The sequence below is a fragment of the Equus przewalskii genome, chromosome 16 (assembly GCF_037783145.1).
Source record: "Equus przewalskii isolate Varuska chromosome 16, EquPr2, whole genome shotgun sequence".
Lineage (NCBI taxonomy): Eukaryota > Metazoa > Chordata > Mammalia > Perissodactyla > Equidae > Equus > Equus przewalskii.
This window is the reverse complement of record NC_091846.1, coordinates 80074554-80095664: the sequence shown is the minus strand read 5'-3', so window position 1 is coordinate 80095664 and position 21111 is coordinate 80074554. Positions and strand designations below refer to the sequence as shown.

Below are 21111 nucleotides of genomic sequence, written 5' to 3'. Positions count from 1 at the left end.
TTTGTTTTTCCTTTTTCTCTCCAAATCCCCCCAGTACACAGTTGTATATTTTTAGCTGTGGGTCCTTCTAGTTGTGGCATGTGGGATGCTGCCTCAGCGTGGCCCGATGAGCCGTGCCATGTCCACGCCCAGGACTTAAACTGGTGAAACCCCAGGCCACTGAAGCGCAGCACACAAACTCAACCACTCAGCCATGGGGCCGGCTCCTCTTATTGATTGGAATATTAATCCTTCAACTGTTTAATTTTACTGACCTAGAAAAGAAAGTGCTTTTCTAGGAACAGAAGTTCAATCACAATTTTCAAAAATTCTATTAATATACTTACAAAAAATAAAATATAAACGAAACAAAGAACTTACTTCCTTAAACTCTGCTTTTAAAACAGCATGCCCCAACGTGGTTTGCCATTGAAGTTTTCGACCACTGTGCTTTCCGAGATAAAATGTCTTAAATACTTCCTGAAGTTTAACCATCTGTCAATCACAGGAAAACAACAAATTAAATTATGCTAAACACCACTAATCTAAAGAACCACATACTGTTCAATTTATAAAGTTTTTACAACTCTTCACAACTGAAAAGATCAGTTCTACACCATGACAGTTATTTTTCTTGATTCTATTACCTGTGAAAACGCCCACCACGTTAGGACATTGGGGTTTCCCCTCACACCCAGATAATGCTTGAACTGGTGTTTAACGTACAAACATTATGCTCTGCAGTCTGCACACCCCACCCGGAGCTCCCCTTGGCCAGTGGCATAGAACCAGGACGAAAGGGGCAGTCCTCGGGGGACACTGTCTGCAGACCCAGCCAGCCCCTGCCAGGTCTGAGCTCAGGCTCTCACCGACTCCTAACTGCTCTCAGGGTTTTGGCTGCCTCACCAGTGAGCCCAGGCACGCGAGGCCCCACGGCACGCTGCTGCGAGGCATGACGTCCAACACTCAGGACAGCCCGTGTGCAGGAGGCACGACATGAGCCAGCCACTATTTTCACTGTTCCTCATTTCCTGGGAGGATTTCTCACATCTTCCAGACTTTCTGCTGGTGTTACTGCTGTCACCTCACTTTCCGTTCCTGAGCTCCTCATCCTCCCCAGTGTCCACGCCTGCATCCTGCTCTGATCTAAGGACCAACTCTCTCATCTCTGAGAGGGTTGGTCAACATTTCCTGGTGCACTCCAGGTTTCCTCTGACTTCCTCTCGCTGGTTATTTACTGTAGTTCCTTTCACATCCCCTTCACTCTGCACCCAGGATCACTGATGGGCTGTGCTGCCAAATCCAATGGGCTCTCATCAGGCTTCATCTTGTGAGATGACCCCTTTCCACCAGCAGCCTCCTCTTGCCCTCCTGGTATCTGGGACACTTGTCGCTTGGACTTCTGTGTCTCTCCGATGTGTGTCCACGCCTTCTGGGTCATTTCTGGTTTGTCTTCCAGCCCACTCCACACAGGCTGGCACCCCTAAGGTCCGGCTCCTCCCATTCTACACTCCGCACATTCCCTGTCAGTGTCCTTGGCCACTTTCGAGTTCTTAGGATAAACAGTGCAAGGTTCCCATGGCTTACCAGGGCCCCTTTCCTCTGGAACGTCTGAACTTACTGGCCTGTCCTGTGCCTCCCTACCCTGGCTCTCCATGGTCCCTTCCTCCATTTTACTGAGTGCACCACCTTATCCTCCCTCAGGTTTTCACAGACCTTGTTTCCCCTACCAGATCTGGGGACCCCCCTCCCACCCACCTCACTAACAGTATCAACTCATTTTTCAGAACTGCCTCCTCAGAAGCCTTCTCCCACGCTCTTAACTCTGATAGCATTCATAACAACTTATTCATAAAGAGGGCAGGCCAGGTCCGGCTTTTTCACTGCTATGCCCCATACAGCCTTGTAAGCTGATGCCTGCTGCTCCTGGGCCCGACAGGCCCCTCAGTGCCTCTGAGGTCTGTCCAAGTGGTCCCTCTGTAGGAAATGTGTACCAGCTCATGTCTGCTTGGCAAACATCTCTTCCTGCTTCAAAGCTCAGCTCAACAGTCATGATCACCCCACAGACCCATTAGCCATCTCCAACAGCATCAAATCCCAGGCATGATATGATTTTGTTTCTAAGTGTTTCAGTATATACCTAAAAGATAAGGACTCTTAGAAAACATTATCTACTACATCCTATCACACCTAAAAAATTAATGTCGATAATGTGATAAACCTCTTAATGCATACCTTTCCTAAAAATTATTTCCTTGAGATTAATTCCTAAGAGTGGTAATAATAATGATTATAATTAGGTAGCAGCAGCTAACACTGGGTGCTTAACTCTGCTAGTTACCATTCCAGGCTCAAAATGGATCAAAGACCTAATGGTAACAGCTAAAACTATAAAACTCTTAGAAGAAAACATAGGGGTAAACTTTCATGACCTTAGATTTGGCAACAGTTTTTTAGATATGACACCAAAAGTACAAGTAACAACAGAAAAAATAGATTAATTGGACTTTATCAAAATTAAAAACTTTTGTGCAAAGGACACTATCAAGAAAGTAAAAAGACAGCTTACAGGATGGGAGAAGATATTTGCAAATCACTTATCTGATAAGGATCTAGTATATAGATATATATAAAGAAGTCTTACAACTTGACAACAGACAATAGAATTGAAAAATGAGCGAAGGACATGAATAGGCCGTTCTTCACAGAAGATCTACGCCTGGTCGATAAGCACATGAGAGAAGCTCAACGCCAGCAGTCATTGGGGAAGAGCACATCAAACCAAAAGGAGATACCAACTGGCACCCACTAATATGCCTACAATCAAAAACTGGAAATAAACCTTGGGGAGGACGTGGGGAAACTGGAATCCTTGTGCACTGCATGGGAATGCTAGTGGTGTGGATGCTGAGGAAAACCGTGGTGCGGTACACAGTGCGTGGCAGTTCCTCTGAGTTAACCAGAATTACCCCGCGACCCAGCACTTCTGCTCCCAGGGATACGCCCTAAGAACTGACAGCAGGTGTTCAAACAAAAACCGCACACTCATGTTCACAGCAGCATTATTCACAACAGCCCAAAGGTGGAAACAATCCAACGCCCATCAGTGGATGGCTGGATAAACAAAACGCGCTCTATCCATATGATGGAATATCATTCAGCCTTAAAAACGAATGAAGCACTGACACACTGCAACACGGATGAAACCTGAAAACATATACTGAGTGAAAGAAGAAACATACTCAGACACGAAAGGCCACACAATGTATGATTCTGTTTACACGAAATGTCCAAAATAGGCAAATCCACAGAGAGAAAGCGGATCAGTGGCTGTCCAGGTCTGGGGCGGAAGTGGACTGGGAGTGACAGGTTCATGGGTCCAGGGTTTCTGTTTGGGATGATGAAAAGGTTCTGAACTAGACAGAGGTGATGGTTGCACAATTTAACGCTACTGCACTGCACACTTTAACATGATGAGTTGCAGGTATATTTCACAATTGAAAACACCATACAGTACGGTAAGCCTCAAACTTCTTTTGCTGGAAAACAAAAAGGTTCTCAAAAATGCAGGGGGCACGTTAAAGGACAAGGAGACAGCTCACAGGTGTTCCCACTGGCCAAATATGGGACAATCTGAGGATAAAATGAGTAAATAAAGTAAGAATCCATGAGTTCATACTGATAAAGACAGAAATAAATGAGTCAATTAATGGGACAGAAGGGAAGGCTCTTCCTTAGAGCACAACACCAACTTCTAAATACAGAGAAACGATGGAGCTGGAAAAAATCACTTTCCATCACGGTAAAACGGACTCCGGCAGGATCATTTAGCAGGTGTGAGTGTCACGGGGAATGAGAGGTTTTACACAGTCTAAAATATCTCCCCATAAATTACTAATTACAAAAGGAAAATTCTAAACAATACTGTGGAGAAACCAGTAACACCCTAACCAAATGACTGTCGGTAACATCCCAACGGAGGCAAAGGAACAGCGAATGCTTTGCAGCGTGATCCTGGGAAGAAACGACTTCTCCAGATTCCGGCTGGATGGTATGACTCGAGTCTAATCACACAGACCTGAACTCAGAGCCATCCAGGAAAATTGTCCTATGCTTTCAAATGTGCATATCATGAAAGAGACAGGCTGTGCAGCTGTCAGGAGGAAAGGGGACTGAGACAGGCCTGAACGCACCGTGAGTCCTGCCTGCACCTGGCACAAAGGACAGAGCGGGAACAACTGACCAAGTTGGAACGTGGCTACACGCTGACGGAAGCCTCACAAGGCGGCAAATTTTCTGAATTTGACAACGCGCTCTGGCTGTGTTTTCAGAAAACACCCACTAAGTACTAAGAGTAAAGGCACGATGCAGCCTCCTCTCAAATGGACAGGAAAAAGTGCACAGATGGAGAGAGAGAAGGACGAAGCGTGTGTGGCAATGCTCAAAAAAATGGGTGACGGTGCCAGGAATTCTTTGAACGATTCCTGCAAATTTCCTCTAAGTCTGAACTATTTCCAAATAAAAAGTGAAAAAACTCACAGTGCCACGAGTGAGGCAGGCACAGGGTGGAGTCTGCAACCAGCTGAGGTGAAACGGGGTGAGGTGGCCAGGGCGGGGCTCTGGAGAAGGTGACTAGGGAGATAAGTCCTAACAACAGTTGAGTGCTGGGGCGGATAGGGTGTGGAGGGTTTCTGGAGAAGGACGCTCCATTTTGAGGGTTACACATGGAGCCTGAGAGAATCAGCGTGCTGGGTGGGTTTGGGGCCCATCAGAGTTCAGAATCGAGAGAGTATGACGTCCACGTGGGGGGCTGGGCCACACCAAGCCTCCACAGCTAGTGGACAAACTGGTTAGAATGTCACCCCATCCCCTGCAGGATGGAGATTCAGGGAGGCAGGGAGGAGGTGAGGAGCGCTCCTGGATGCTGAGTTGGGCACGTCTGTGTGCGTCTGGCGGGAAAGCAGACACACAGGCTAGAGGCTGAGAGCCAGTGTGGGCTAAGCTGCCAGAGTGGGGGTGTGGGATGAGAAGGGAGCTGAGGGGGATTCTGGAGAACATCAGCACTCGGGATATAGGTGGAGGAAAAAAAAGAGAAGAAAACTACAAAGGCAAGTGACTAGTGGGGTCAGAAAGAGGAGAAAAATCAAGAAAAGAAAGAACAGCTTCAAGAGGGACTGTTTCTGACCCAGGCTCCCACTTCCTACTACTTTCTTTGCCCTTTCTGGAAGGCCCTCATTCCTGCTCATCTTTAATTCCCAGTCTGCACACTGGAACCAGCCCTTTTCCACAGCACCTGTATCATAATGGTGCACATGCTGCTTCCCTGACTGGGTTTTAAGTTCCTGAGCCCAGGGTTCTCCTTCATATCTGCCAATCCCAAGCACCCAAAGTTGTGGTTGACTGACACAGGGCCCTCAGCAGTGCTGTTTACAAGACTCTGGCTCTGTCTGCGACGGAAAGAAATAATAACCAGACCAATGGTGTCACACTCAACAAGCAGTAACTTCTGAAACAAGGGCTGTGCCAATGCCTTCTGGACAGTCAGCCAGCAGACACGGGTGAGTCAGGAGCTGCGGACTGCAACAGAAGCAGTCACTTCAAAACACTAGGAGCACTGTGATTGCTGACTGTGTGTGGTTTTAAAAACCTCTCATTAAATACTTCTTGAAAGATAACATGTCTGTGCATGGTACGGGTGTAACAAGGCAAGAAGTCTATAGTCCTGCGGCAGGACTAGTACATTAACAATAGACAACAAATAGTCTTTAAAAGTCTTACTTCTGGAGTTAAATGGACTTCCATAGGTGTGTACGTCGGCCAGTATCCCATCGTAAGTATATTCACTGTTAGATCTATAGAGCCTGGGTCACTCTGATTCTGCATATACTAAAAACAAAATCAAGATGATAAATTACTTTAGAATGTCGTCAAAAATAACTAATCTGTAAAAAAGTAAATGGTGCAGTTTTCAAAATAGAGCTTAACACATGTTTGCATTTATTTTAGTCCCTAGAACACAGTCCCTGAAGCCACATGTGTCCCAAAGTTACCTGAGATACTCTGTCTCTTTGGTTGCGTCACCAACACAAGACCACTACACTCATTAAGTCAAGTTTTTGTTCTACATTTTTAGGGATTATTTTTCTTTTCATTTTGAATTTAAGTTATTTGAATATGTGAGACATTAATAATGCAATTTTTAAGGACCAAGATTTTACATAATTTACATAATTATGTATGTAATTTACACAATTATTTCACACAATTTAAAGTGAGTTATCTTTTAAAAACCTGTTTTACTTGAAAAGAACAAAACTCACCTGCTTGAAATGAACCATGATGTCCTTGGAGAGCTCCATGTCCTTGAACATGCCTTCCAGCTTGCTGGTGAAAGCGGCGCCACACTCTGGGAACAAGTGAAGGACAGATGAAAACACCCGGAGCTACCCGCATCCCATCGGTGCAGCGATCCCCCAGCCCCAGGCAGGACAGAGCCCCAGGCCACATGCTCACCATGCTTTAGTTTCGACAACATAGATTTTTCAGCATCGACTGAGGCACTTTTTCCAACCAGGAGTCTTTTTGCCAAATCTTTTTTATAAAATGCTTCAAAGACGTCTTTACCTATTCATAACCAAATGAGAATAACATGAGACGTTAGTTAATATGCAAATGTTCACTTCAACTGCTGGAAAACCCTAAGAAGTATGCATTCTGATGCAAGTTGAACACCAGATCCTTCTGTTAAATTTCCACAAAAGAATACTTTCAAAACAATCACCCATGGCCATCACATTTATCTGCTGTATTAACATGAAAGTGGAAATGTTTCAGTCAATTTTTCTCAAGGAAAGATAGGGCCCAAATATTGGTATTTTGATTACACAGCATTTTCTTTTTTTTTTTAATTTTTTTTAAAAGATTTTATTTTTTTCCTTTTCCTCCCCAAAGCCCCCCAATACATAGTTGTATATTCTTTGTTGTGGGTCCTTCTAGTTGTGGCATGTGGGACGCTGCCCCAGCGTGGTTTGATGAGCAGTGCCATGTCCGCACCCAGGATTCGAACCAACGAACCACTGGGCCACCTGCAGGGGAGCGCGAACTTAACCACTCGGCCACGGGGTCAGCCCCGATTATATAGCATTTTCAATATGCCCAATGTTAACAGAAATAACGTGGAGTATTTCTCACCGTGAATAAACCTGAATATTATCATGATTTTGTCGAGGATCCTCTCCAGCTCTTCATCCGTTGCTTCTTTATTACCTGCTCTCAATTTTGAATCAACGTGCTTCGCTGTGAGATTAAGAGTTTAAATTATGTGAAAAACAAGGATTTGATATGTAATACATGTCCTAAACAGAAAAGCAAGTCTTTAATTTCTACAAGCAAAAATTGGACAGTAACACTTCGGAAACTCTCCAAAATGACATTAAATGAAAAAAGGCAAATATCTCATTTCCTAAGATGGGTACTTTCAAGTCAGGTGAGAATAAATACTTTAATTACATGCTTGGGTTTCATGACACATTATTGCTCCAGAAACTGGAATGCCTCATCTTCAAAATGCGGCATGACAGATTTGGAGGAGACTTTCCTAAAGAGAAAGGATTTTTCTCAGGGCTTCGAGGGGTGGCCTCCCTGAATGCAGGCATGAGAACAGCTCTGCTTGGCTTCTGGTCTCTTGGCGACACAAACCAGCCACGACCTGGCTTAAGGAAAGGGGAGGCCAAGATTTCCAGAAGCCCAGACTCCAAAGAGGCCAAAGTAAGCTGCCTCGTGAATTTCTTCTATCACTGCTTTTATTAGTATTTTTCTGCTAATTTTTTATCATGAAATACTCTGAACACACACTCAAGTAGACAATTATATAATGAACTTCATGTTCCCATCATACATATTCAGCACAATCAACATGAGCCCAATCTTGTATCACTGTATTACACTCTTCTTTGCCGTTTCCCTCCTGCAAATTTTTAAAAACTTTTAGTGAAATTCTATAAATCCTGAGTACATTTTGATATTACCATGAAATAATTATACAAAGTCGTAATTTAAAAACTGTTTCATCTTAAAATATGCTATCTTTGAGATTCTATCTAATTTTATCCTATTTTAATACTGATTAGAGGATGCAAAGATAGTGACTAAATACCACCTCACGTTAAATATTATCTAGAGATTTATAAAGTTGTCCTCATGACACAGAAGTATTCAAATATAGCAAACCTCAATCAAATTTCTGAGCAGAAATTACTTGCTAGTAATCAAGACAGAGAATCAAGGTTTATCTTTACAAAATACAGTTCTGGAGCTACTAATACCAGAAATACAAACCAGAACAAATCTTTACTGTCCCTTCCTTCCTTTGTGAAGCCAAGCTTCATTTCTTTACAAAATTACTACTACATTCTCCCTTATGGAAACATCACATACTTATATACACACTTACACATATATAGTGTGTATGTGCACACATGTGTACATGAGCTTTGAAAATGTGTATCCTAATAGGGCATGATACAAGTCTTTCCCTCACCCTCCCCACAAGGAGCTTGAATATTCTGGGAAAAAATTCCTTGACTTTAGGCTTAGTCTCCCATATTTAAAAAAATGTATAGAAATGTTTTTCTACCGATCAGTTCTGCAGGCTTATTTGGCCTCTTGTTGATAAATGTTTCAAAGGATTCCTTCATCAAGTTGATGAACTTCTCATTCCTCTGAAAGCACACGTCTATCACGTGGTCCACTCTGTCCTTGAAGTCCAGCAGGTCCTGCACCATATCTTTATCTTTTTCAGGATTGATAACAATTGTTGTCCCAAAAGTCTACAGAACACACACATCCCAAGTCATCGACAGGTTTATGAAACATTTTCTCCTGCCATCAAAGAATCACAATTGTTTAATATAAATTAATCACTGTAGGTATTAAATATTGGTTTCAAAAGTTTCACAAATTCAGTCCACGTTCTAAAAATTATGTGAGTACACAATTAATGTTTTAGTGTTACAATTCTGCTTCTGGAAGAATTTATAAATTACAGGGAAATGTCCAGTGCTTTTTTTTTTTTTAAAAGATTGGCACCTGAGCTAACAACTGTTGCCAATCTTCTTTTTGTTTCTTCTGCTTTTTCTCCCCAAAGCCCCCCAGTACATAGTTGTATATTTTAGTTGTAGGTCCTTCTAGTTGTGGCATGTGGGACACCGCCTAAGCATGGCCTGATGAGTGTTGCCATGTCCGCGCCCAGGGTCCGAACCGGCGAAACCCTGGGCCACCAAAGTGGAAGGCGCAAACTTAACCACTCGGCCACGGGGCCGGCCCCCTGTCCATTGTTTTTTAAAGGACTTTCACTTAAAAATTCCTCAAACAGAAATTCATTCCCATTAACCTGAGACACCTACTTGGAGCTTCTGACCCTAATTTTCTTTCCCCTTGACTTCTAACCATGAATAGCCCAGTTTTCAGCTTGTATTTTTAATTCAGAAATGCTATATCAGGGGCCAGCCCCATGGCAGAGTGGTTAAGTTCGCGCACTCTGCTGCGGCGGCCCAGGGTTTCGCCGGTTCAGATCCTGGGCCGGACATGGCACCGCTTGACAGGCCACGTTGAGGCGGCGTCCCACATCCCACAACTAGAAGGACCTGCAACTAGGATATACAACTATGTACAGGGGGCAGTTTGGGGAGATAAAGCAGAAAAAAAAAAAAAGATTGGCCAACAGTTAGCTCAGGTGCCAATCTAGGGAAAAAAAACCCAGCTAATCATAAAAACAAAAAAGAAATGCTATATTAAATATTACTAAAAGTCTATGTATGACAACAACAATTAGCTGTCTGATGATATAAACTACCAACTGAAGAGGTAGTGAATGAAATTACTACTCAATGTAATATACATATTTTAAAAATTCATCTAACAGTATACACACATTTACTTAGACATCACACGTGCATGTGGAAGATTACTGGTGAAAAGTAATGAAATGCTAATGAAAGTGGCATAAATCTCTTCTGGAGAGGGAAACTGTACGACCAGCAAGAGTAGGGGGACTTACTTTTTACTCTGTATCCTTTGTACTGACTGCATTTAAAAATAATGTACACATACTGCAAGGATCAGCTTTGAAAGCAGTATGCAAGCTTCCCTTTATCTTTTTTATTTAATTGAAATTTTTCTTGCCATAATTACTGAGTCACATGCAATAGAAATAGTAAAGAGATCCCTGCACATTTTGCCTGGTAACATTTGGCAAAACTAGAGCAGCATCATCACTGGGCCACCCCCCGTCTCACCCAGGCCACCCCAGGTTCCACAACTCATCTGTCTGTGTATCAAGTCCTCCAGACTTTACCACCTGCGCACACTTGTGTATTCATCACCACGGTCAAGATGTCGAACATGCTAGCAGCACAAGGATTCCTCCTGTTGCCTTTTTATGACCATAAGCACAGGGACACGCACACACACACACGCAGTACAGAAACATAAAAGCGTATGTTTAATAAATCCTGGATTCTAGGAAATAAAGCATGCACACCAACCTGATATATCAAAACGTGTAATAGTTCTCACTGAGCAAAGGCATGACACAAGTTTAAAAAGCAGATTCACCAAAAATGATTACTTTTTGAAAACCATGACTGTGGAATTAAACTAGTCCTCATGCTGATGACGAACAGCCAAAGCGCAGCCCTTTAAGTCATGTTTCTACCCGGATGGAGCTCACCACCATCGCTGTCATCTTACAAAGAAAAGTGTGCACAAGTATCTGGAAGGAAACGGAAGACCACCATCCACCCAAGGACCGGGAGTGAAACACGTCCCTCTGCATCATCCAGGTCACTCTGCCAGGGTGCTGCGGCTTCCTGGAGATGGCCACCCAGCCCTCGCACAAAGCAGTTAGTACAACTGTCAGGACAGACCCACACACCTTGATGTACTCGCTCCAGTGCTGCAGCAGGATCTGCTGCCCGCCCTTCACACGGCTGAACAGCTGGTACATCTGAGTGAGGTCGGGCACTCTGTTCTCATCAAGCAAGTGATCAAGCCCTGAAATCACACAGTCAGCGTTAGCGTATCACACGAATAAATCAGCACGAATAAATGCTAAACCAGAATATGGTGTGCGGGACAACAAAGTTAACACGTAATTTAGAAATTTAGGGAATATTGCTTATTTCTGTACAGTACTCCCTTGTTATCTGTGGTTTCAGTCACCTGTGGTCAACAGTGGTCTGAAAGTATTAAACGGAAAATTCCACCAAAAAACAATTCATAAGTTTTAAATCGCACACTATTATCTGTAGTGTGATGAAATCTTGTGCTGTCCTGCTCTGTCCCTCCCTGGACATGAATCATCCCTGTGTCCAGAGAATCTGTACTCCTTATGCTACCTGACCATTAGTTACTTGGTAGCCATCTTGGTTATCATATTGACTGTTGGGTACTGCAGGGTTTGTGTTCAAGTCACCCTTATTTTACCTAATAACGGCCCCAAAGTGCAAGGGTAGTGATGCTGGCAATTCGGGTATGCCAAAGAGAAGCTATTGTTGTTAATCTCTCACTGTGCTTAAATTATACATTAAGCTTTATTATCTCATTAGGTGACTCATTTTTCTGACCACGCTGGGAGGTGTATTCTTTATTTCTTCATGTCATTAAAGCAGCAATGGTCTGAGGACACGCTTGCCACCTCTGTCCTGGAAGGTCCATGACTCAAAGTTACTCCTCATTAGCCATCAGTCAGAAAGCATATTTATCAAAGGACAAGCTATGAAATCTAGTCTCGAGTTGATTAACTTTATTCCCAGATATAATAAACTGTGAGAGAAAAACATTTGTTTATCAGATATTCTGAAGTACTTAACAAAGCATTTTAAAAGATTTTACTGTTTTAGATAAATTTTATAAAGATTTTCTAAAACCATACCACAACCAGAGGAGCTTTCATAGAAGATTTTCTAAATGTTTGCTTTATGCTAAGTATGGAGAGGCAACTGAGTTAGAGGAGAAAAGCTATGAGCTTTCGTGTTACTTCACCGAGTCTCAGGGTCCTCTGTGAAACGGGCACAGTGTCCACATATCAAAGGTGGTTGAAAGACGTGCATAAACACATTGTGGGGCTATAATTGCAAATCCTTAGCAAGGTCTCTGAATGTTATTTCTCTAAATTACATTTTGATCTACTGACGTAAATAACTTTTATTTTATAATTTACTGTAACCCTAAATAATATCTTCTTTAAGAACTCAAAAATTACAGCTTTATATATATATGTATGTTTTTTCCTTCTCCCCAAAGCCCCCCAGTACATAGTTGTATATTTTAGTTGTGGGTCCTTCCAGTTGTGGCATGTGGGACACTGCCTCAGCATGGCCTGATGAGTGGCGCTAGGTCCTCACCCAGGAGCCGAACCAGTGAAACCCTGGGCTGCTGAAGCGGAGCTCGTGAACCCAACCACTCGGCCACGGGGCCGGCCCCTACAGCTTTATATTTTTAAATGTCTCTAATAAAATTTAGATTAAGCTTTATATATATATATATAAATATATATATATATATAAAATTTACCATTTTTTGGAAATAATTTTGCTTGTCGAAAACTGCATTGAAACAATTTATGCAAATTTCCACTATTTCCTTGAAGTGCTTTTTTCTTATAAAGTGACTCCTTTTTAGAAAACACCTAGCATGAATTCTGAATGCATCTGCTTCAGGTGGACAGTAAATTAAGACCTCCTTCATGTACAAACAGATGGCCTGTGTGGGTTCAGTGTAGTCTAAGCAGACAGACACCCAGGTTTGCACCCCAGCTCTCTCTTTATGGGCTATGATTTAGGCACCAGCGTTAAGCTGCTTTGAGCCTCAGTTTTCTTACTTGTAAAGTGGGGGTAATGATCTCACAAGGTTGTTCGAGGACTGTAAGATATTTACAGGAAGTACAGGAGATGCTCAATAATGCTAATTCTCTCCCCTTTCGATTTTATATTCTGGTTTCACTGGAAAGTTCCACTTGTAGGTAAATCTTAAGAGATAATACTACTATCTGGAAAAGTAGAACCTAAACCAGAATATATTTGGGTACTACGTAGGGCGTTCCCCAAATTAAACTTTAAGGTTTCCAATACCTTGACATAGATCTTGTAGTTCTAAAATGAGTTTCAATCGGTAACATTAAATATGTAAGAGCTATAAAAAATAACAATAAGTACTAAAGTGTTACAAAAGGTTAGACTGTGCTTATTATAATTTTCCAGAGAATTAAGCACACTTTGAAGGGCAGAAATAAAAAAAGGACAGATTGAGTGAATATATCCTATCGACTATAAACGTACAAGCTACAAAAGCATCAGTGTCACAGTTGCTGCAGAGCAGTTTGAATTACTCTTAGCAAAGCTCTAGGACCACCAGGGAATGTGAGGGGGTCAAAACTGGACAATTAGCAATAGAATGTGTTCTTTTCTGTCTGCTTGTTTTTTCAAGATAATCAGCATAGAAAGGTGTCCTCTGGCTTAAGTGGACCACACGTGTGGCATGTCACCTGACACTCAGCCACACAAAGCATCCCTGAGAATCCAACAGCCTGCCCAAGCACACACGTCTACCCTTGCAGTGCCCCCCGCATGTTGCGTACATGGACAAGGACACACGAATGCTGGGTCAGAGCCCAGCTGCGGGCTGCCTGCAGTCCGGAGGGCCTCTCGGAACCTCTCTGCCTGTGCGGGCTTCCCGTCCCATCAGCATTTACCGCAGCTCCACCACGCCTTTCACTGCTTCTCTCAACTGATCTCCCCTCAAGGGCTCACATCTCGTTATTTGTAATAATTCTTGGTGACTTTTATTACAAGAACAAATACCCTTACATTGTTACTTACAATGTTTCACTTACTTTCTTAATGAATTAAAGACTATTATTCAGTGTGACACAAGAGTTAGGAAAATCTACCTTTCTGCAGAATTGCTGTTAAATGTTCTCCTAACAGCTGTTTCTCCACACAAGCAATCAGTGGTTTCCTAGAGAAGGCAGAAGAGACAGCATCAGGAACCAAATTAAAGGAGAGACTCCAGTTAGCTGGAAAGGATGGGAGTTTACCATCTACACAGACACAGTGTGGAGTCAATCAGAAACCAAAGGGTTACAGAACAAGCACTTCCCTCTCACACAGCATCACTGTCACTGACACAGACGCGGAAGTCTCTCCAAAAACAATTTACTGGATGACATGAACAGGCCACTGGGTCCAGGGAAAAGGGGACACCACCAGACAGGCAATCACACAGTGCCTTCAGGCAAGTAGACCCTCAGCGTGGATGGCAGCTGGCACTCTCGCTTGAGCCAGTTTTCGAAAGTTTTAAGTCTTGCTCGACACAATGTGCGTTACTACCCAGGCTGTGGCCACAGGTCTGCCCTCGTCTTCCATCCCATTCCTTTCCTGGCTCCAGGTCCCAGGAAACCCCGTCCTCTACTGCTAGAGCTCTGTCTCTCCATCCTCACTTCTTTCTGCCTGTTTTCTACCATCACCACTTCTCAAAATCCTACTGATCATAGCAGCTCCTCTGTGAGGGCTAAGTTGTGTAGGTGTCACACAGAACAGAGCATCTGAAAATCTGGAAATTCACAAGTGTGACTGCCATATTCATAGGGACACGCACAGCTATTCCTAGGTTTGTTATCCACGGTTCATTTAGTTTTTTTTTTTTCTATTAGAGGATTAAAGCATTTGCTTTATTCCCAGGATTATTCATTTTGGCCATCTTCCCAAGCCTTCATTTTATAAGGAACTTTTCAAGGCATCATCTTCCTTAATGGTCACAGCAACCCTAGAGAGGAGCAGAGCAGTCATTCTGGTTCCCCTGCACAGGTTAGCAAACAGTGCAGAGACAGGCGACTTGCCAGGCATACGGCTACTGAGTGGGAATCGGAGTAGAGTCCAGCGAGCCAGCACCTGCTCCAGGCTGCCTCCAGTGAGCCAGGTGAGGGAGTGAGACGGACAGAGAGGAAGCATCCCACAAGGGCCAGTCACTGCTGCTGTTCCCCTCTTCACCGCTTTGACATGTAATTACATACCATAAAATTCACCCATTTAAAGTGTAAAATTCAATGGTTTTTAGTCTATTTACAGAGCTGTATAACCACTACCATAATCTAATTTTAGAACATTGTCATTATCCCAAAAGAATCTTGGTAGCCATCAGCAGTCACTCCCATTCCCTCTGTCCCCCTCCTGCCTCCCAGTCCGAGGCAGCCCCTAATTTCTACATGTTTGCCTATCCTGGGCCTTTCCTATAAATGGAATTGTATAACACGTGACATCTGGAACCGGCTTCCTTTTCTTAGCATGTTTTCAAGGTTCATCCATGTTGTAGCATATGTCCATACTCCAGTATTTTTTATTGCCGAATAATATTCCATAGTATGTTTACCCATTCATCAGCTGACAATGGGTCGTTTCTACTTTTTGATTATTATGAGTAATGCCGCTGTGGACATACCTGTGCAAGTTTTGTGTGGACATGTTTTCATTTCTCTATGTATTTAGGAGTAGAACTGGTATGTTGGAGAAACACATGGTAACTCAATGTTTAACATTTTGAGCAACTACCAAATTGTTTTCCAGAGTGGCTGCCCCGTTTCACATTCTCCCCAGCAGTACACAAGGGCCCAATGTCTTCACACCCTCACCGATGCTTTGTACTGCTTGCCTTTCCTGTTACAGCCATCCTGTGGGTGTGAAGTGGGGTTGCACTGTGGTTTTGATTTGCATTTCCCTGACAACTGACAATGTTGAGCAGCTTTTCATGGATTCATGGAATCGCCACTTCTTCACAATTTACAGTCTAGACTTTGGTTCTGCAGGTGAGAAACTCAATCACATTTTTCAGTCCAACAGTTCATAGAGTGCCTGTCATAGCCCAGGTGCTATGAGAGGTCACAAGCCAAGGGGCCGATACCACAAACTCCTCGGACTCAGAGGGGCACAGAGCTCAGGAGCAGTCTTGGGGAAGTAACTGTCCATAGCGTCCGAGTCCCTGAAAACTGATTCATAAACTTCAGTGACAACACACTGATTTGCAGTATGAGAACTCCCGCCATGGCATCGAGTGATTCCAGTCAACAGGAGAGCGGGTGCTTTCAGGAGACCAACACTGACAGGCCCAAGTCCTGGAGAACAAAGAACGCGTCCCTCGGGCAGGGCCTGCCAAGTGACCTGGCCGTGTTCTCCAGCATGAGGTTCCACGTGGCTCAGCAAGGAGGTAGGGCCTAGACAGCAATCCACTGCTGCTGTTAAGCACCCCTTCCCTCTGCACTGCCATCCACCGTGCCCTGACTGAAGGCAGGTGGGACATGTGGGCTCTGAGGCTGGCGGGACCCTGGGAGCCCTAAGAACGTGTGGCTCGCTTATCCTCAGTCTCCCTCTTCTTTCTCTGAAAATTATTTTCTATTTTATGCTATTTGCATCATCCAGTACCACAGAAGCCACCTCCGTCAGCACTCCACACAGTCCTCCAACCCATCTAGACTTGAGGCCAGAGGTGAGCCACCCTTATCTAGGATTCATTTGCTTAAATAACTTACATACACTTCTAGGTAATGTATTTTTTAAAACTGGGGAGAGGAGTTTAAAACATACCATCCATATCAAAGAGCGTATGAGCATATATAAGACTGTAAAGGAAGGAACCACTGCGCCCACTGCCCCCAGGGCCACAAAGGGGAACCTCTCATCAGCTGCTGTCCCCACCCCTCCTCTACACTGAAGCCTGTGTGTGCAATGTCTGTGCTTTCCCGCATGATTCGACCATATATACATGTATCTCCCTGATCAGTACACTGTGTAGCTTGGCACATTCTTGAACTTCAGACGTACAAATGGAATAAGCTATATGGAGAATATCATTAATAGAAATGTACATAACAGACAACAAAGATTTCATCCTTCCTTGACTTGACCTACTGGTAAGATCTGACACCACTCGCATTTTCTCCCTGGCTTTTCCGACACAGCTCTCTCCTCCATTCCCCTGGTCTCTCCACGCTGTCTGTTTCCAGCCCCCGTGGGCCCTCCCACTCCCAGCAGAAGGGTAGCCCCCCGACGTAACCCTGGGCTGCGGCTCGAGTGTCACTTCTCTGCAGATCCTGGATTTCCCACGGGCATCTCATACCCAACGAGTCTAAAAGTGACTTCATCTTTTCTCTCACAACCCTCCATTCTCTGTATTCTCAAACTGTCACCATCTTGCCCAGCTCCTTCCCCACCAATGAGTCAACAATTTCTAAACATTTTACCACTTTAGTCTCTTAAAATCATCTCTTTCTTTTCTGTCTCTCACGTTTCTGTTCTTATCTCTCCTCACTTGAATAAACATGATGTGCCTAACACAGACACTCATAAAATTTTTCCCATTTATTTTTCCCTAGCTAACTCATCAACCTCAAGTTTAGAGGGAAAAAAACATTAGATGAAAAGAGAAAATAATATGACTGAGTACCATAAATAAAAACTTCAGCTGTATTAGATGTATAACAATATGTTTACAATTTAAATTGCCTAATATGCAATTATACCCATTAACATAAATAGAACCTGTCCCAAAACCCAAAGATGCCAAGTATCTCAGCCTGAATTTCTCCCTCTGGACAGTAATGCGTGATAGGGAGTGCTGAATAATCACAAATAACGTACGAAAAATGTGCTGGGAGTAAACATACACGCAGATGTACTGAGTTTAACCAACCAGGGAAAGTTTCACCTACGGTCAAATTGCAAAAACTAAATAAATGAATAGTACTTACTGTGTGCTGTGGTCTAAATACGTGATTACTCGGTCTCCTTCTTCCTCTAAACGTTTACTTACATGGTTAAGATATTCCGGAACCTTCCAAACAAAACATTGAAATATGTTAGTAACAAAAAGACGTGACTCAAGAAGCTGAAATACTGTTTTCTTTATAAAATTTAAAAAAAAAGGCAGAATATACGTTCAAGCCAAATATGAATACAGATTTAATCGGGGTGGGGTGGTGGTAAAATGGGAAGTATATGTGTGTGTGGATACACCGCAGAAAGTTTCTTTAAACTCAATCCTGGAGATTAAAATTAACCTCTAGAATTGGAGCCAAGGCAGCACTGTCATGGCCTGTTCACAGTGAAGTTCCTGGTCAGTGCCTGGGTCCCCCCATCACTGAGGCCCCACGGACAGGTGGGCAGCTGGGGGTGGATGCCCTGGGTCCCCCCCATCACTGAGGCCCCAGAGACAGGTGAGCAGCTGGGGGCGGATGCCCTGCGTCCCCCCATCACTGAGCCCCCAGAGACAGGTGAGCAGCAGCACATTGGGTGAAGAGTGCAGAGCCCAATGGCCCTCCCTGGCCCACAGAGGGGCCAGCAAAAGATCATCAACAGACTGGCTGTTCAACGTGAGGATCCCTCACATGAGGTTGCGGAAGACCTCAAAATGCTCCTCACCTTTCCAGGGGCAAAGGCTGTCCCTGCTGTCACCTGATAGCACAGGAAAGGCCCCAAGACAAGGATCTTGGCGGTTCTGATCTAGTGGTGGCAGCCAGGCCTGGAATCTGACATGCAACTCCCCCAAAACCAGGATGAAGGAACCAATAGTCACGTCCATCCTGTACAGTAACAAGTGACATCTGGGTGACGGCCCCAAGGGGCTTTCTTCAGGACTGTGCTCTAATACCTGCGAAACTGGTTATCAAGTGTTTTGGGTTTATGTCACTATTACATGTTTTTCCTGACGCTCACTTGGGTGAATTTTTCAGCGGCTCACACAGATGAAAACTTCTGATCTGTCAGACTTATCTTCCACGTCTGAGATTTACCTTTATCCTCTTGCTTCTACTTGAGTTCCTTTACATATTTTAGAAGCTATCTTACTGGTTTTATTTGGGGAGGAGGACAATAAAAGAATTTCTAAGTTAAGGGAAAGAAATTAAATCCTTACTCAAATAAGAATGAAGCTCATTACTGAGAATTTCAGCTAGATTGAAGCTTTCAGAAGATTTTCAATAAAATGCATGTGTGAAAAGACAAACCTATAGAAATCACACAGATGCACATCTATAAAAATGAAATAAGGCAATTCAGAAACATTTTGTTATCTCACCTCTCTTTCTTGCATTAATCTTTGGCCTTCTGCAGCGTATAAACAATTAGTTTCTTCCAAAAATTTCAGTTCAAATGAATCTTTATACACCTAAAAAATGAGCAGAGTTATTGACGAATTACAGTAAAGCAATCTTTCTTTTGGTAAGGAAGATTGTTGCTGAGTTAATATCTGTGCCAATCTCCCTTTATTTTTTATGTGGGACACCACCACAGCACAGTTTGACAAGCAGTATGTAGGTCCATGCCCGAGATCTGAAAATGTGAACCCTGGGCCACCAAAGTAGAATGTGTGAACTCAGCCACTATGCCACCAGGCTAGCCCCAAGAAACCTACCTTTAGAAGTACTGATGCACCCCAAATTTTGAGGGAGCATGGCTGCAGTGACCTGCACTGTTAAGCTGTGCATAGCTGCCACTCCTCTGCTGAGGCCCCGGAGGCTGGCTCAGCCGACCCCAGCTTAGCTGACTCCAGAGCTGGACCTCTGCTTGGTTGACTCCTGGCTGGCTGACCCTGGCCTAGCTAACCCTGCTCAGCCAACCCCGGAGGCTTAGCTGACCTCTGCTCAGCTGACTTTGGTTCAGCTGACTCCTGGCTGGCTGACCTCTACTCGGCTGATCCTGGCCTAGCTGAAGTCTTCTTGGCCAATGCCGGCCCAGCTGACCCTGGAGGCTTAGCTGACCCCGGCTTGGTGGACTAAGACAACCCAGCACACCTCACTGCTCCCCTGAGAATGCCAACAGGCCCTAGCCCCCTTTCTATGGAGCACTGGGTCTGTGTTCTAAGGGCTCTTTCCTTTTGCGCCTCCTGGTGTAGTGTTAGCTTAAGAATCATGCCCTTTCCAGGGGTTAAAAAAATCTCCCATATTTTCAACAAAGTTTTGTGTTTTCATTTTTTACACTTAAATCTTTGATACATCCATTTATTTTGTCATAAGTAGTTAGGCAGGGATCCAAGTTTTTCTCATCAACTACTAAAAATTATTGGTACAATTGGAACAGTGAGATATTTACCTGAAGATCAGAGAGCATACTCAGCAGACTTCGCAATAAGCTTCGGTCCACGGCTTCACCACTTCTCTCTCGTTCAATTAACAGCAGAATTCCATCAATAGTTTTACTCTGAACCATTTTATCACTAATAATATGGTTTCTAAATAGTTCTAATCCCATATCCCTGTACAAACAGTAAAAACAAAACTATTATTTTAGTTTCATTTTTCAGAAGTTTCAGGTGAAGCTCCAGCTACACTATGAATACCATCCCCAAACTGTTGCTAATTCTCTAAATGCAGGTGTCAAGAATTCCTACTTTAAATTTTCATTCTGGGCCAGTCTGGTGTGCCTTGTATGTCCTTCCCTCTCAAGGCTGTCTGTTCTCCTGATGTGGTCAGGCAACTGTCACAGGAGGAGTGCTGAGGCCTTACCATGTCAGCGTGTCACTGAAAAGTACACTGATCCTGCAAAAACCTGCGTCTTCAGCCCATGGCTCACACCACTCTTCCTGGGGGCAGGATGAGAGATGCTCAGGGCTCCAGGAACCTCTGCCCTCCCTGCTCCACGACCCTCCCAGCCCGCCGTGCCCTTCCTGTCCCTTTCTTTGAGCCTTCTTTGGGGCCTGCTGTCCACTGTTCCTCCCTGGCACTCGGTTCTCTCCTGTTTGGTCCTTTCCATTGGAGGAAGGAATTTAAAATGTGACTTTAAGAGTCCATCATACTTCCTTAGCTTGTTGCCTAAGAGATTTAGGAAAATTACTAAATTCAGCTGTCAGTTATTGTCCACAAAAACCATGTGGCAACAGACCCTCCTTGGGTGAAACACCTCTGCAGGTCCCCTAGGTGCCGAACACTGAGAAGGGGGACAAAACTCAGACGCCCGGGCCCTGCCAGGTCTCCTGAATGGGCAGCTCAGGGCAGTGGCGGTGCTGGTGGTAAATGGCGAGCAGCAGCAGTGGTGAGCGCCAGTTGCAAAGAGCAGTGCGCAGGTGAGCACGAATTCTGGGGAGCCCCAT

The 21111-nt window shown here is 43.9% G+C and overlaps 1 protein-coding gene across 1 annotated transcript in view; it reads right to left on the bottom strand.

Moving 5' to 3' along the window:
- Positions 1–21111, bottom strand: part of CUL4A (cullin 4A) — a 52077-nt gene that overhangs the window by 9432 nt on the left and 21534 nt on the right. The window contains exons 6-16 of the mRNA XM_070579366.1: positions 20115–20277; positions 19102–19191; positions 17777–17859; positions 13928–13995; positions 10913–11031; positions 8615–8807; positions 7171–7275; positions 6493–6603; positions 6300–6385; positions 5758–5865; positions 361–474 (exon numbers count right to left, since the gene is read on the bottom strand). Of these exons, the coding sequence (XP_070435467.1) occupies positions 361–474; positions 5758–5865; positions 6300–6385; positions 6493–6603; positions 7171–7275; positions 8615–8807; positions 10913–11031; positions 13928–13995; positions 17777–17859; positions 19102–19191; positions 20115–20277 (1240 nt within the window). The remainder of the gene's footprint in view (positions 1–360; positions 475–5757; positions 5866–6299; positions 6386–6492; positions 6604–7170; positions 7276–8614; positions 8808–10912; positions 11032–13927; positions 13996–17776; positions 17860–19101; positions 19192–20114; positions 20278–21111) is intronic.